At 31.6% G+C, this 17,555-nt stretch overlaps 3 protein-coding genes across 3 annotated transcripts in view; 2 read left to right on the forward strand and 1 right to left on the reverse strand.

Moving 5' to 3' along the window:
- The first annotated feature begins 250 nt into the window (after positions 1 to 250).
- LOC126752441 (6-pyruvoyl tetrahydrobiopterin synthase) lies at positions 251 to 2,272 on the forward strand. Its single transcript, XM_050463238.1, has 5 exons — positions 251 to 373; positions 448 to 654; positions 1,202 to 1,281; positions 1,742 to 1,887; positions 1,949 to 2,272. The coding sequence occupies exons 2-5, from the start codon at positions 590 to 592 to the stop codon at positions 2,162 to 2,164; spliced, it is 507 nt and encodes a 168-aa protein (XP_050319195.1). The 5' UTR covers positions 251 to 373; positions 448 to 589; the 3' UTR covers positions 2,165 to 2,272.
- Positions 2,273 to 8,363: 6,091 nt separating this feature from the next.
- LOC126752438 (alkaline ceramidase) overlaps positions 8,364 to 17,555 on the reverse strand; it is a 37,867-nt gene continuing 28,675 nt past the window's right edge. Inside the window, exon 4 of the mRNA XM_050463233.1 lies at positions 8,364 to 9,734. Coding sequence (XP_050319190.1) covers positions 9,416 to 9,734 — 319 coding nt within the window. The 3' untranslated portion in view covers positions 8,364 to 9,415. The remainder of the gene's footprint in view (positions 9,735 to 17,555) is intronic.
- On the forward strand, positions 13,536 to 15,486 carry LOC126752430 (uncharacterized). Its single transcript, XM_050463222.1, has one exon. It carries the CDS (start codon positions 13,686 to 13,688, stop codon positions 15,390 to 15,392), a length of 1,707 nt encoding a protein of 568 aa, XP_050319179.1. The 5' UTR covers positions 13,536 to 13,685; the 3' UTR covers positions 15,393 to 15,486.

Consider the following 17,555-nt stretch of genomic DNA (forward strand, 5'->3'; position numbering starts at 1 on the left):
CTCCAAACACAATCCAAGCTTGAGAAGAGTTTTTTTAAACCACGTTTCGCACAGAACCACCAAATGCGTAAATGCAGCAATGGACATATTGTTGCATCTGACAAATAAAGTTTAATATTCAATCATAAATGTGCGTTAGTTTTGAGTATTTTTTATTACCGTTGAGTGAAATGTTAATTTGCCGTCGTTACTTTATCTTGAACCAGCACCGTAATCTTATCGTTTATAAATATGGCAGCTTCATTTACTAATCGTCAACATTACATTCGTGACATTCCAGCCGACAGTCAAGTTTTGTTTTCGTACGCTAATTCTCCAATTAGCGAAAGTTTATATTCTTATAAGAAAAATAAAGTTTTTAACTGCGATACAGGTAATTTATATTTAATTTGTAGTTTTTTAATTTCAGCACAGTAATGAAGAATTTGTGTTACTCTAAACTTTTAGAAATTTTGTTGTTTTTAATCATCATCAGCATTCACCCAGCGCGGATTTACAATAACAAATTTAAATATTTTCTCAACTTCCGCTTTACCCACACCACACCGCAGTGAACTGAAGTGCTTTTGATAAATCAACGTAAAGTAAAATGTCGCAACCTGTTGCATTCCTTACACGCAAAGAAACATTCAGCGCTTGCCATCGTTTACACAGGTAGGGAAATATATTTGTAAATAGCTACGTACATATAGTATATACATTAATAAATAAAAGAAAATGCCTACAAATGTAAAATACATCTCGATAAGTACTACGTACTATACAGTGTTCATGGCAGCGTAGCTTGTGATGCGGTAGAAGCTGTCTACTACGTTCTGGGTGAATCGAAATGTTAACCTTGATAAGCGACAGCAATCTTATGATTGACTTTTGGTATTTTTTCTGTTCAATAAACAAACAAGTAAGTGGGGCAATAATAAAATGAGCGTCTTATAAGTAATTTACACTCAATTTAAAGCCGCGTCTTCAATATACATACAAAGTAAATATATAGATGCACATGAAAATATAAACGAGCACTTCATTTTTATTCTGATAAACCGCAAATTGTAATTTTATAACTTTTAAGGCTTCAATTCGAAAATGAGGGCAATTGTTTGTACTAATTATTAATGTATTAAAACATCTGTATATATATGTACATACCCCTTAAAAAAATAATTTGTAATTCAGTAACATTTTTTCCTTCACTTTTTTTTAGCCCACATCTAAGTGACGCCGAAAATGCTGAAGTGTTTGGGAAGTGTAATCATATAAACGGACATGGGCACAATTACACAGGTAATTATATGTAAAAACAAGAAAAAACGTTGACTTCGGTTGCACCAAAGCTAGAATACACACACAAATCCGATTCCCTTCAAGAACTTGATTTTGATCGGTCAGTTTGAATGAAAGCTTTTGCTATAGCAGACCAATATGTTCAATTTCTTCGGCTTTGGACAATAATTCATGCCAAATTTCAAGATCTCTTGTCAAATAAGAAAGTTTTCATAGGACAGATCGGGCAATTTTGTACTAAAGTAGCGGCACATTCGCAATTCCATCAAGCAGCTTCTTGGAAGGAAATAGACGTGTATAAAATTTCAGATTTATATTATATTTATACTAATTCAAATATTTTTCGTATATACAGAGCAATTAGTGTAGCTAAACTAAAATATTTGTATAAGTATTTTTTGAGTTTTTGGCATCATAAGTATGTACTAATGGTGTACGATGTATTGTTTATTATTTTCAGTTGAGGTAACAGTGCGTGGACCTATTGACATACGCACAGGGATGGTAATGAATATTACTGAATTGAAGACTGCGTTAGACAGAGTTGTGTTCAAGGATTTGGATCATAAAAATTTGGACTTGGATGTAGATTTCTTCAAAAAAACTGTAAGTATTTTAAAAATATAATAATAATATTTGTTAAAAAAAGAACATTTCACATATTTAGCCCAGTACTACGGAGAATGTCTGTGTTTACATTTGGGATAATGTGCGACAACATTTGAAACGTCCAGAACTTTTGTACGAAGTAAAGATCTATGAAACTGATAAAAATTCAGTTAGTTATCGTGGGCCATACAATCATAATGGCTATTACCAAAGCATGCAAATGAAACGCTCAGCTAAAACTTCTTGTACTAACATCTCTTCTGATTCTGACTAATGCTGCCTGGAGACCACAAGACTCGAATTGAATTGTGAATATGAATTTAATTAATGTTAGTTAAGGAGAAATACAACACTAAAAAATAAAATTAAATAAAATCTAGTATTTTTATAATTTCATTTAATTTTCTACTATCTACCTAACTATCAACAATGAGTTCCTTTGTTTTGCCGTGTAAGTGCAATATAATTGATTATACTCTGCTATAGCTTCAGTTTCAGATTTAATACTATTATTTTCTTACGTACGTATACTCAATTTATATTCGATCAAGATGACTATTAATTCATATAATCAAAGATTGCTGATCGATGATTTTAATCTATAATAATGCGCTGTAATATGAGCTCTAGTGGTTATTGATATATGATTAAGAAATATAAGTAGGATGTAGAACATTATAATTTCTTATATAACAGAGGAGTTATTTGTAAAAAAAAAGTATTTTTATGTATCATATTTGGTATCGGATTCCACATCTTCTGTGAATAGTGTCATGGGATTCTATCCGGCCAAAGGCGGAAATACTTTTTTCGATTAAGCTCTAGTTTTAGCTGCATTAGCAAAACAATAAAAGCAAAGCTTTTAAATAAATGTGTTGATACCAAATTATTCTACACTTTAGTTTTATTAAGATCTTCTACTAGAAATGTACGTTCACGGGGATGGGAATTGAAAAATAAAATATGCTTCATTTATACATATTTATATTCAAATACAGCCACTCAATACTCGGTAAATGGATGTGGGGACTAATTTCGACCAATGGATCAGAGTTTTCACCTATTAGATACCAATTAAAGTGTGGAACTAATTACATTCGTTTGTTTGCGGCGCGATAACAGCCCGCTTTCGTCCAAGGAGCACGTGTGCAAAATCAAATCGCCACGACAAATTGATCATTTCATTCTGTGGCTCACTATTTATTTCATGTAATTTCGAAGTTTTGCCATTGCTTCCATTAAAAATACGATCAACTGGAATCGAATGCAATTTCTGCGGAGTGATATTTCATATTGAAAGTGGATTAAGTAGCAAATAAAAATTATAAAATATTTTATTGATGTTATTTGTTTTATATAAACTTAATTTTTTTTTAGTTTAATTTATTAAATGGATTTTTGAATTATAAACAATTTATAATAGCTATTTGTAAGTAATATCTTTTTAAATATTGCTTTTGCTTGATTTTTCATATTTTATTTTTTATTATTTCTATTTATAAAAAATTACATAATATTGAAATAAACATCTAAATCATACTAGAAAACGCCACGCTAGCATCAAAACAAAATAACAAAATAAATAGGTTGGAGAACTTATTACTGTTATGTAATACTAAAGTTAAAAATTCTACCGCCTTTGTTTAAATTATTGTGTAAAAAATAATAGCTTTTTACCTTTTGTGTTCTTCCTATACTATAGATGCATATATGTTCATATATATAGGTACATTTGTATGCAGATGATTTTATACTCACCTGATACAGTTTAAACAAGAAAAAACGTTAACTTCGGTTGTACCGAAGCTATAATACCCTTCACAACTACGTCTATGTGATTTTTATCGTAAAGTTTGTATGACAGTTATATGCTATATTACTCCGATCTGAACAAATTGTTCGAATATTGCAGTCTTTGCAACCCTAATAATCCATGCAAAAGCTTCTAAAAATATTTTCTCAAATGAAAATATTTTCCCCACAAAGACTGAATTTTTATCATCAGTTTGTTTGGCGACCTTTCAAGATTGTACTATTGGCGTGAACAAAAATCCATTCCATATTTAAAGAAGATATCTCGTCAAATTAAAAAGTTTCCCATACAACGAGTGTACTTTGATCCTTCAGTTTGTATGGAAGCTTTATGCTATGGTAGTTCTCCTCTTTGGGAGAAAAGAAGGTTTACAAAATTTCAGATCGGTATTTTCATCATGCAATTTAACGCATTTATTTTTTATTTTAGGGTAAGTTAAATTAAAGTTTTACGCCAATCATCCAGCAACGCTCGAGGAGCTCGAAGATAACATTCAGCGTACTATAGAGGAGATATGCAAACGGAACCATGTTGGCAATTGGCCGACATCTGGTTCAAATCATAAGTGACATACATTTTCCTGCATAAAAAACAAAAAAAAACAGAACCCATTTTTAACAAATTTGAATGTTTTATTTCATTTCATCACGTTGTTTTTGTTTCTGCCGAGTTGACAGCCCTTGGCCAGATGAAAATCGGGACTGTCAGGGAACAGGGGGCTCTTCTTGATAGACCTTCTGGCTAAATCGACTTATCTCAACAAGGTATAAAAACACGAAGTAGAAAAATTGTATTACGAAGAAATATAATTTTATTGAAAGTTTCATTGATTCTACATAAACAGGCATACATAGTAGATTTGAAATTGATAAATTTAAAATTACCTTTATATTACTGTCTGCGAAATTAAGCAGAAATAATTAAAAAAACACATTAGTCCTAGCACTTGCGTACCGTTTAAAGATGCATCATGTCTTTTTAGATGAGGTAATGTAAATTTCACAATTAAATATTAATTCAACACAACCTTTGATTTATACATACATATATAAAGCAAAACAAAGAAAAAGAAAAAATAAAATAAAAAATTTATGTAGCAGATAAGTAAAAATTTGAAATATTTTCAAAAATATGAAACATGAAAACATGAAAGTTTAATGATAATTTATAAGAAAAAAATATCATACAAGTTTACTAAATTCCTACATAAGTATATATGTGATTATATAATATTTGGCGCTACTTATTTAACTAAACTTTAATCATATTCAAATTTTATTTTTTTTTCGCTTTTAACAACTTAATTATCGAGTTAATTAATTTTATATTTTTATATATTCAATATATTTGATACATAATTACTAATTATATGTTTGTGTGTATAATTTCTTTAATATTCTTAGTAAAATTGATATTTGGTTTACATCACGAGCCGTTTGCTTCTGTTTTCCTACTTGTAAGCTATTAAAGAGTCTAGTAAATGTGTACGAGGTGCCTTGTTAGCTGTTAAATATGCATAGCATATTTATATACATATATATTTTTATACGTGTGTCGTATACTGTTTCTGGGTATTTATTTAACAAAGTTTCATTCAGCATATTCGTTTTAGCAATCTGAAAACCAAGTTAGCCATAGTGCATTTATTTGCAGATTTATAATGAGAGTATATTACTTTGATATTCAAGCATGCTTTTACAATAGCATAATGTTAATAGGTGTGAATCATGATTTTGTAAACATGGAAAGGTAGTACAAATTATGGAAAATATAGTTCAAAAATTAGCTGAATTTATTTTTAATATCTTATTCTTTATCATTATAATTTTTATGGAAGATGTTCTAAATTTCCATCGCATTTAATTTGTCGGAAATGTCTTTAATTTTTATATCGAAAGGTTTTTTGAACTAAGTTGGTATGCAGAAGAGGCCTGTAGCGGATATTAATTTATTTAATTTGTTTGCGAAACTATTTATGGAAAAAGCAGATATATTATTATTTTATAACAGAAATTATAATGAAATATAAAAAATAATAATTTTTAGTGAAAAAATATATAATTTACATTTTAAACTGAACTCTAACACCACTTCATCTCAAGTTTGTCTTTATAATTTTTAGTATAGTGCAAATAATTTTAAAAACTTTTAAATGTTAAATTATTATTTTATTCTACAAACAACTGAATGATTGATGGCTATGGTAGTCAACGAGATTCAGTGCTTTAAGGCGAGAATAATTTGCCATGAAATGAAGGAATCTTAAAAAACAATCATGTTGTAACAATTATTTTCTATAATTAATGAAAATTCCAAAGTTTAGTTTTATAGTTATTAAAAATCGCTTCACAAAAATTTTTTGTTATAATTTTGATGTTATCGTAAATATCATTTATCAGTGCCGACTTACTAAATTTCTTGTTCTTTTTTAGTGATCTCATCAAAAAAGTATGAGTGGGTAATACTGTTATCTTTTTGCTTGCTTTTTGTATTGACTAACTTGTGAAAAATGGTAAAGAAGCTCCGGAAATGTATGAAATGTTGATAAGATATTTCACGATATCTTTATATATGTAAATTAATATATATTCTGTAAAAACAGATTGTTAAATATGAATTTTTATGATAAATTTAAAATTGTTAACAGTTTTTGAAGTTACATACATACATATATGCAATATTCTAAATTTCATTTAATTTTAGACTCAGATACATATAAATAGTTTTATGGGCGAATTATAAATGTAAGCAGCAAAAGTTGAAAAAAATGGTTTTAATTTTTTATCTACTGCAAAAAAACACGAGAGGAATGCAGATGTGTGCAAAACTAATGTTATGTTATTGGCATTTCCATATTCTTAAAATGTCCAACCGCGTGCATAAATTCGCAAAACCACTCATACAGTATTGTAGAACATCAATTAATGAATTTTTTAAAATATTGAAAAAACTTATTCAGTAAACTGTAAATTTTAGTCATATTAACTAAAAGAATGAATAACAAGTTTTGTTAACTTCAATATAAACTTTAGGAACTTAAGGGATGCAATCACATTTTACAATATAAATAAGAGGGCTCTATAGACACTTTGTGTTATTATTTGCGTACAATTTTTATATGTGTAAGGGATTTTTGTAAAAATAATAATAAAATAAATATCACAATCCATTTTAATTGTTGATTTTTCTATCAAACTCTTTTCGGTAGTTTTTAGAAAAAATAGTAAAATTATAAGATAATATTAAGCATGAATTAAAAATAATTTTTAATTTCTTATCTAAACAGCTAATATGTAATTTTTAATTCCAAAAACCGGATAGAAAAATATAAAAAAAAGTAATTTCAAAAATCGGATTTAAAAACTAAAAATTAAATTTTTTATTAATAACCGAATTAAAAAATTCATTTTTAATATTTTGCCGGAAAAATGAAAAGGAAATGTTAAACTCATGTATATAATTAAAAATTAATAAACATAATTGTTTTACAAATTAAAATTTGATGTCATTTTTTAGTCTCGAAAATATGAATTAAAAATTATTTTTAATTTCTAATTATAAGCGTCTAATATGAAATTTTTATACCCTAATAACGGATAGAAAAATATAAAAAATTGTGGTTCTAAAAACCGGATTTAAAAACTAAGATTGAAATTTTTACTAATAACTGGATTCAAAATATAATTTATGGTTTTTTTTCCGGATTGAAAAATAAAAAGGAAATTTTAAACTCATGTATATAATTAAAAATTGAAGAATAATTGTTTTAGCAATTAAAATTTGATTTGATTTTGTAATCTCGCAAATTTGATTTAAAAATATTTTTTAATTTGTTATCCCAAATATGGGACTTTTAGTACCAAATACCGGGTAGAAAAATAAATAAATAAAAATTTAATTTTTAATCCGGTTTTAACATTTTCTTTTTAGTTTTCAATCAATTACAACAAATACTGGATTGAAAAATAACAAGAAATTGTTAAACTCATGTTTATAATTAAATTTAAAAAGAGTAATTATTTTAAAAATTACGATTTTTTGCGTTTGCGTACTTCTACTATTACTTTGTTATACCATTATGGTTATCTTTTGAAAATGAAAGCTTCTTTTTAAACAAATTTCAACTAGTTCAATACATTTTGTCTTATTTATATTTAGTTGTTTTTAATTATAGTGTTTCAATTAGAAATATGTAAATATTTCCTTCTTTAGCCCTTTATTGAAATCTTCAATTTGAAAAATATTTTTTTTATTTCTCACTTCAATTTTTAATTTATAAACATTTTTCTTAATTTTTTATCCCAAACATCTGAAATCAAACATTTGATTTTTTTTAATTTTCAAAAAAGAAAATAAAATTTTTAATTGTGATTTAGAATATCTAATTTGTAATTCAAGAAGTTTTAAATTTAATTTTTTCTTAATTTCACAAAATAAAAAAAAAAATAATTCTGATTCAGAGAATCTGATTTTTAATTCAAGATATTTTAAATTTTTTAATGATTTTCGAATAAAAAATTATAAATTCAAAACAAATTTATTAAAATTTTAATTTTTGTATAAATTTAATAAAAAACTTTATTGATATTTTAATTTTTATTTGAAAATTTTATTTTTAAGCCCATCTATTGAAATTAGATTTTAAATTTGATTTCAAAAATCTTGAATATCTAATTGTTAATCCCAAAGCGGAACTAAAAATTCTAAATCTACTTGAAATTGGTATTTAAAATTAAAATCTAGTTTTTAAATAAAACAATTTTAATTCAAAATTTAAAAGCTAGTTTTTAAATAAAAATGATTTTAAATTAAAAAACGCGCAATCCTGCTTTGAATGATATACAATTATAATATGGTATAATATAAGAAACTCATACTACAATTAAAGATTAAGCTGGTTTGGGGATTACAATCAGATTGATGTTAGAAATATATGTATATAGTACATACATACATATGTACATATATGTATTTTAATGTTAAAAACTAATTTAGTATTTGGTTTGAGCACAATTTAATAGCTATTTAAATAAATTAATTATTTATTGTATTTCTTAAAACAACGCTATACATTGCATACTAATTGAAAACATATAAACTTAGGTATTAAAAAAAGCTTTTCAATATTTATAACTAAATTATATTTTACATAACACATTTATACAATATTTAAGCCATTTATTAGAAATAAAGATGACACTTTTTGCACAGTTTAACCACAAGCTCAAACATTCACCGCAACTTTATATGGAAAATATAGTAATTCTTGTTAGTGGGTAGATATTTTTAGAAAAAACTAATTGCTTTCATTTACAACTGCCAAGTGTTAGACGAATACAATTAAATTTGGCATCACATATGTAGTTTATATTTATGTACCTACACTCTCTATTGCAGCTAAATCTATAATTTCGTACTTTCGCAGCTACAACAGGTAATACTTATAAGCTATTTTGACATATGGAAACATACATACATACACATGTATGTATGCATGCTTAAACTTATGCATAATAATTTTGCACTAATAAAAATGTGTTGTAAAATTGATATATAACATATGTACTTATTAGTTTGTCTTTTTGGTCTACTTTCTAATTTCTAAGTGGCGCATCTTCGGTGCAACTAATTATGTATATAGCTATATACTTGTATATAATACATATATGTACTATATGTATATTCGCACGTACATAAGTATTTATTTTTTTTTTAGATGGCACTCTTGATGGTCATGCCCGGATTTCGTATGTATATGAATGGTATGCCGAATTCGAAATCGTTTTTAGGCCAATACTTTAGCATCGGTTGGCGTTGTGGCAACTCGGTTTCGACATAGAAGTACGCGTACAAAACTAAAACCGTATATGCAGCAATGAATATGAATATATGCCAGAAACCATGCAGATATGGAAAATTAATAGCCGACCAAGCGTCGCAGAACATTCGGTCGTTGATCCAACAGAAGACTGCAACCAGCCAAACGGCGGTGCAACGCAAGCCCAGCCGATAAACACGCTGATCTCGCACTCTGAAAGTAAAAGGTAAAACAAAAAAATGGTGAACTCATTCACATACGTATATGAAATAATTATGTAAAAGGTGGAAATGTAACAATTAGCAAAATTACAATTACAATAATATTATAATCAACGTGCTATTCTTAGCCACAAACAACTAATTAAGTACCATACATGTGTACTCATGTACTTATATTATATGAAAATTTAAGTGACCTATTGAGACCATATACATACATATGTACATATGTATATGTAAATGGGCGTTTTTATGTATTTTGGCTTTCCTATAAAGGTATTACATTTTATATGTTTAGTGGCTATCTCCGACAGGAAATAGTAGTAATTATATACAAGATTATTGCGCTTCATATTACTAAACAAAATAGTTAGCTAACTACAATAAAAGGAAAATAAATAGTAAATAATAAGAAAAACTTAAACTCACTTACACCAAAGCTACAATACCCTTCACAAATAACTTGGCGCATTTTACGTCGAGATATTAAATTAAAAGCGTTCCAAAGCGACATCGCTTTGTTCTATGGGCTTTTAAAAAGTTCCAAGAAGATCTGACGTTTTCGAGCCAAATTTTGTTCAGCTATGAGGCTCATTTCTGGCCTAATGGGTATGTAAACAAGCAATGCATTTTGACGCATTTGGGAAGAGCAAACTGAAGAGATTCAAGAGCTGGCATTTCATCCAGAAAAAACAATGATTTGGTGTGGTTTGTGGGCCCTGGGTGAAATTATCGGTCCATATTTCGTCTAAAATTATGTCGGTGAGAACGTAAACGTCAATGGCGACCGTTACCGCGCCATCTTAACCGACTATTTGATACTTAAAGCTCGAGATCGCGGCGACATTTGGTTTCAACAGGACGGCGCCACTTCCCACACATCGTATCAATCAATGGATTTGTTGAGAGAATACCTCGATGAGCAGATAATTTCAAGTTTTTGGTCGGTCATATGACCACTAAGATCGTGTGATATCACACCGTTAGACTTTTCCCTGTAGGCATATGTTAAGTCTAAAGTTTATACGGACAATCCCGCTTCGTTTCAGGCCTTGGAGCAAAACATCACGCGTGTCGCCACCATTACCATCGGCTCGGACAAGTCATCAAAAAGTGGACTCAACGGATGGACCATCTGAGACGTAGCCGCGATTTTGATCGTTCAGTTCAGATACATCAATCAGAATGGCAAAGTGCTTTGAGAAATGATTCCAAACGCATGCAAACGTGTATAGATCTTAAAAGAGAATATATTGAAAAGCAATTTCCGATTATTAATATTTGTTTTTGTTCCCCAACCCCGAGATATAAAAGGCAATCGACGTATGCTATAGCGGTCCGACATTGGCTTCTCGGGGAGATAAGGACGTATCCAATATTTTAGATCGATATCTCAAAAACCAAAAGTCTGAATAACGTTATGTTAAAATGGAATAAAAATTTGGTTGAAATGGGTTCCGTTTTTTTGTTATGCAGATAATTTTATGTCATTTATGATAAAACACAGAAACTTCAAATTTATAGTCTCACCGGTATAATTTTAGAAAAAATATGGACCAATGATTCCACCGGCCAACAAACCACACCAAATCGTTGTTTTTTTCTGGATGAAATGACAGCTCTTGAGTCTCTTCAGTTTGCTCTTCGTCCCAAATGCGTAAATTTTCCTTGTTTATGGTACATATGTACCTATTGAGCCAGTAAAGAGCCTCATCGCTGAACAAAATTTGGCTCGAAAACGTCGGATCTTCTTGGAACTTTCCAAGAGCCCATAGAGCAAAGCGATGTAGCTTGGGAAGGTCAAGCGGCTTCAGTTCATACACAAGTTGTATTTTGTACGCGTTTAATTTAAGATCTCGACGTAAAACGCGCCAAGCCGATCCATACGTCAGTCCGAGTTGCAGCGAACGCCGCCGAATCGACTCTCCACGGTCTTCGTGTACACTCTAAGCTTCGGCTTTTATATTTTCTTCACTGCGTTTCGAACGTGGTCTATTCGGTCGTATATGATCCAATAATGAATGCCCATCATGAGAGGTGATGGTGTACGCTCAGTAGGCCGATTATGTTGACCATAAGTTGAGCGAAACGCGCGAAATACTTTATTTACAGAACGTGAATTTTCATAATAAAGTTGATAGTTTCCATCACGAAATGCCAAACAATACTAAAAAAATAGCATGACATCTTGACATGACTCATGCGTGATCTGTATTGAACGAAGTACATCTACTTGGATCACACGTTAGCTTTTCATAGCGTGAAATGAGTCAAATCGATTTCCATATTTCTTCAAAAGTGACGTTGGTCATTATGTAACAGTCAATGGGGAACAGTATGGAGCAATATTTAATCACTTTTGCGTGCATGAATGCATGGATGCATGCCATACAGCCAACAAGCAACTTATTGAAGGAAGCTTCTGCTGAGCACATTATCTCGCGTCGTGGGCCTGTGGAGTGGCATATAAGGTCGTGCGATTTAATAACGCTGGACTATTTTTTGTAAGATTATGTGAGATGATTGTCGTCTCGGAAGATAATATTCGACGAGTTATTGCTAACATACGGCGCCAATTGCTGCAAAAAGTGGGCCAAACTTGGGCCTCTGGGCTTCAATTTATACCCGGTTAAAAGTTAAATTTATTTCTTTTTGATAACCAAATGTCTAAAAAACAATCTTTATAGTCACCATTTATTGTTTGGTGTTGTTCCTATTGGCCAAAACTAGCACTTCTGGACTACTCCTTACTTCAAACGGTTCAGTTATTAGCAGTACAATTCCGAGTTAGGAGTTTGGTCTTAGGGGAGCAGCTTCGGTTAATGAGGTTCTTGCATTAACTCGTGTGTCAGCAATACATCGAGCTTCTTTCTATATCCAGTCTTATTTAAATGTTACCAAACGTTTTTAGTGCCATGTTTAGCTCTTGGGCAATTAAAACAGTGCTTACATGACGGTCGAAATCTACGATTTTCATTATTTTATTGATATTCTCGACATTTGGTCTTCTAGGGCAGGATGTATCTTTGACATCAAAATTACCGGAAGAGAAACGACTAGAATTGCGCATGATTGACTCCTGAGTATCAGGCCATAAACATTTTTCTGATTTTCAGCCGCTTGGTTTGTGTTTTCACCTTTATCAAAGAAAACATTTTAAATGTGGTGTATTTGTTCTTTATTTGGTGTCAAACAATACTAATTGAAGCCATTACAAAACAGTCAATGGTCCAATAAGTGTCAAGATATGTATGTGATTTAACCAAAATGTGGGCGGTGCAACGCCCATGCTCAAAGTTTTACCAAAGCCCTCTACGTTAAGAAAGGGGGGTAAAATGTAGTGCCTCTGCCACATTTAGTTATTCACTTATCGCGCTTTTAATAGTTTTTAACAAACACCTCCTTATATGGGGTCGGGGTTTAATCCGTTTTTACACTGTCCGTAAGTGCTCTCAAGGGCTTTGTTCTATGCAAATGGAGATGTGCACATTAAACTCCGGAGCTTTTGCTACGCAAAGGATATTATCCTAAGTTGACTTTCCATACTTATTTTCATAATATGGGCGCTAAGGGAATAAACCCCGACGGAATCTATGATATTTGTAGATGTAAATAGAGATGTCTGGTTCTTAGTTATTAGAAAATTACAAGTCATCACGTCATGACGCAGGCGACGTGGGGCCAAAGTTAATATTTAATATGAATAAAGCAAACAATGAAATGCAGTTTCGAAATATAAAAGCAACAGCGCAATGTAACAATGATCTATTCTAGTATTTCCAGAGTTATGTGGTGTCAGCTTTTCAATAGTGTTGTGTGCATTTGTTGGAGTTTCGGTATATGCGCGGCTAGGATACATATTAATTTTGATAACTTTCAAGCTACTGAGTCGAGTTCAGCCGATTTCACACATGGCTTCAGAGATTTACTTCAAATACTGCAAATGGAGGAACGGTTTTACGGTTATTTCCTACTTCGAAATCAGCCACTACATTGTGTGGATCAAGACTTACCGTTGAATTTTGCACTGCCCTCCCTACAATGGAACCAGAGTTACTCGGGCTATGTAAGGGGTACTGGTAATAGCATGATATTGCCGATAATTTGCGTGCAGCATCTCAGCGATAAGGACTACTTGCTGAAATTCGCTGAAGACTTGCAACACTTACGCAAAAGACGCATTTTGGCTATATACAATAGGAATTTCACCACTAACGCTTTATCGGCAATCGAAACATTTTTTCAATACTGCCAGCAAGTGAAATTTGTTAATGTAATACTCGTACATCGGGACTTCGCCAATACACACATCTATCATTCGTACAATCAGTTTCCCGAATTCGAATTGGAAACACGTGATATGCGCAACAGCACAAGCATCTATCCGAATCGACTGGCCGACGTTGCGAAGACAAAGTTGAACATCTTGGTGGACCAAGTTGAACCGAATACAATGTTTTACGTGAGCAAAAGCGGTGCACTTTATATAGCCGGTTATATTGGCCATTTCATAGCGAAGTTTGCCGAGAGATATAATTTCCAGTTATGGTTGCCTGATAACTATAATTCTACTACCGAACATGCTGTTTACGCCGAAGAGATCCGGCAAGCGGCGCGTAACGGTTCAATCGAGGTGGGCGCCAGTTTGTTAACACCACTAAAGGAAATGAATGTGCATGGTTATGTTTATCCGATTGAATTCTTTCAGTGGCTTACCATGATGCCGGTAGAGCCACCATTAGAAACGTATCAGTTCTTCATATTATTCTTCCGTCCCGCTGTTTTAGTTGGACTTTTCTTCGTCATTTGGTTGTTATGCTTTGTTAATGCCGTGCAGATAAAACTGGTGTGCAGAGGCATACATTGGAATCGCACCGCAATATTACTGCTTATAATTCCCTGGGAACTGAACTTGTTACGTGGGCTGCTCTGTCAATCTACCGCTATACGCGCTAAATGTTTAAGTCGACGCATTTTATTTATATTAATTTTTTTACTCGGTGGCATGTTGGGCAATTTCTTCTCAACAAATCTGGTTAAATGGCTAACGGTACCACCGCACGAAGAGCCGATTGAAAGCTTTCGTGAGGCCGCGAAACGTAATGTGAAAATACAACTTGCCGAACCAGCTATATCGGATGTTAAATTTTATCGTGGCGAAGATTTTTGGAAAGAAAATAGCGACGCTTTTCACATCGTAAAAACAATCGATGAATATCAGGCAAATATGCGTAAAATGGATATTCGTTATGGGTATGTGATTGAGTCCCTAGCTTGGCCAATTATTGAGCATCGCCAACGGTATTTCACACATCCATTATTTCGCCTGTCGGAAAATCTTTACTACACGAAGGGCTCACTACTCAGCCTGCCCATTAGCGAGAACTGCATTTACAAAGACCTTTTGAGTGATTTCTATTTGCGTTCACGTGAATCGGGTTTACTAAGTCATTGGTATGATATCACATTTTTTCTTATGGTCAGATTAGGACGTTTCACTCTGAAGGACCTTAGTATTGTGAAAAAGCACGAGATACTCACACTAAAAGAGTTCGAATGGGTTTGGTTGGCATATGGGGTTGGTATGGGTTTTAGTTTATTGACGTTTTTGTTTGAGTTGCATTGGCATCATTTTTTTGGAGGCGTTTAACGGTATTAAGCTTTAATGCAATGTGGGTAAATATATGTATTCTAATAAAAGATAATATACTAACAATATATGTATTCAAAAGAATACTTTATTAGGGAATGGCATAGGAAAAATTACCAATTTGTTCAAATTTCTTGGTTTAGATACAAAGTCTAAATTTATCTGCAGCATATCTAGTAATGTCGTTCGGCTAAAGCTAGGATTTACAAAGGTCGCACAGGTTTTCATCATACTTGTTTCATAATAAAAAGTTATGCCGCTTTCAAAAACGTATCCATCTTAAAAATTGTTACGTTCGATATAAAACCATATATTGCCCATACTATGTATAAGTGGGCTAGGGAACGATCTAAGCCTATTTATTATACGAAGTGTCATTTCGATGTCGTTGCTTATGCAGTGAATTTTGTGTTTTTGGCTCAGACAAATATTGAATTGCAGTACATAGTTTGGAACTATGCGCTTTTATTGGCGTGGTTTCAACCTGATTTTCTCCATTCCATCGAGGGTAGCACAAAGTGGCAAAATTATCAAAGATAAGTCCTTCCCATGAATGAGGTCGTAAGTTTTGGAGCTAAATTGGTTACTAAATTATTTCGAGGTAAGTCTATTTTTTGGTTCACAAAGCTCCATGTGGAGTAAGTAGTATTTATGTGTGCAACGTGTTGTGGAAGTATTTGAATATAATTTTTATGAATTAATATGAAAGAGTTTCGGAAGAGATTTTTTCTATTGATGATTATATTTGTGTACCATATTTTTTAGTATTGCCGATTTGATTTGGTCAATAATACCCGTGACAGACATGTATTAACAATACCATATATGGTACAAATACCATATGTGTGTCTCCAAATACTAGCAAAATACCATATGAGCAATGTACAAATTTTGCTAAAAGCTTTTACACAAAAGCTCTTCGAAATATTCTGTCAAAATGACTTAAAAAATCAATTTAAATTAATGGAAAACAAATATTTTCACAGTTTTTCTCCGGAAAAGCAGGGAATGCCTCCTTTCATGCGCGGATTTTAGAGAGACGCCAAATCGCTTTTTCGCGATGAAAATAGATTAAGTTTACAGTATTTGAAATAATTTTACTTATTTTCTTCACAACACACACAACTACATATTTATGGTTTAAAATTTTTTTGAAATATATAAGGCATTATATGAAACAAAGCCAGTATTTGAGTTTGCTATATTGCCATGTGTGTCATCACCGTAGTAAACAGAATACCATGATACCTTTACTATGTATGGTATTGTTACTACATGTCTGTCACGGGTATAAAGCACCGACAACATTTCATTGCTAATTTAATTACATCAATTTTGGAGATCATTGGGTTATCAAAAATTCACGCAACGTGGCTCTTTGAACTATATTCATATAGACCCTTTATCAGTTCGATCAGTGTTTGTTTTGAAAACAAGACAACACGGAAAATCTTTGCAGGATCGACCTCCTGACCACAGATTAAAAGATACGGTTTAGTAGAGATAATATTAGGCCTTAGGATTTTCCCAGTCGGACTAAAGAAGGCAAGACAAATTTCTGATTAGAAACCATTTATTTGTATAGAGTTCGGTCCGATCTCGATATAATATAAATGTTACGCAATTGCGCTATTGAAAACTTTAAATTTTGAGGTGAAGTATAGTATATGAATGTAACATAAGTACATTTCTTACCTGAACTATTCGCAGGCGCACTGTGTTGCGGCTAGTGGAAAAGTAACTTTTCTCCGATTACTTTTTTCAGTGTTTTTAATTATGCAATTTTGTCACAGACATTCCAAGTAAACAAAAAACACATAAAGCTTATTTTTATGTTGGCCCGTTGATTTTTAATTGATTTTAGAAGTCAAATATACAAAATTTTCACGAAAAGAGGGGATTTCAGGGCTGTATTCAAAATGATCTCATTTGATTTTGGTGACAGATATTTTGATTCGGAAAAAAAATCTGCCTTCGGGCAAGTATCTTCTGTAAAACAAAGGAATGTTGTTTGAGACATTTTCATATGCACCTTTTTTAGAGCGAAAACCCGACTAAAGGTCCATTTTTCCTTTAAATTTGGGTTAGGTAAGCAATATCTAAAAAGTCCCAGAGAGTCCCAGTTCCAAACCACTACAGAAATGTTACATAATTTGTTTTCAA

This window comes from Bactrocera neohumeralis, chromosome 3, assembly GCF_024586455.1.
Source record: "Bactrocera neohumeralis isolate Rockhampton chromosome 3, APGP_CSIRO_Bneo_wtdbg2-racon-allhic-juicebox.fasta_v2, whole genome shotgun sequence".
NCBI classification, from domain to species: Eukaryota; Metazoa; Arthropoda; class Insecta; order Diptera; family Tephritidae; genus Bactrocera; species Bactrocera neohumeralis.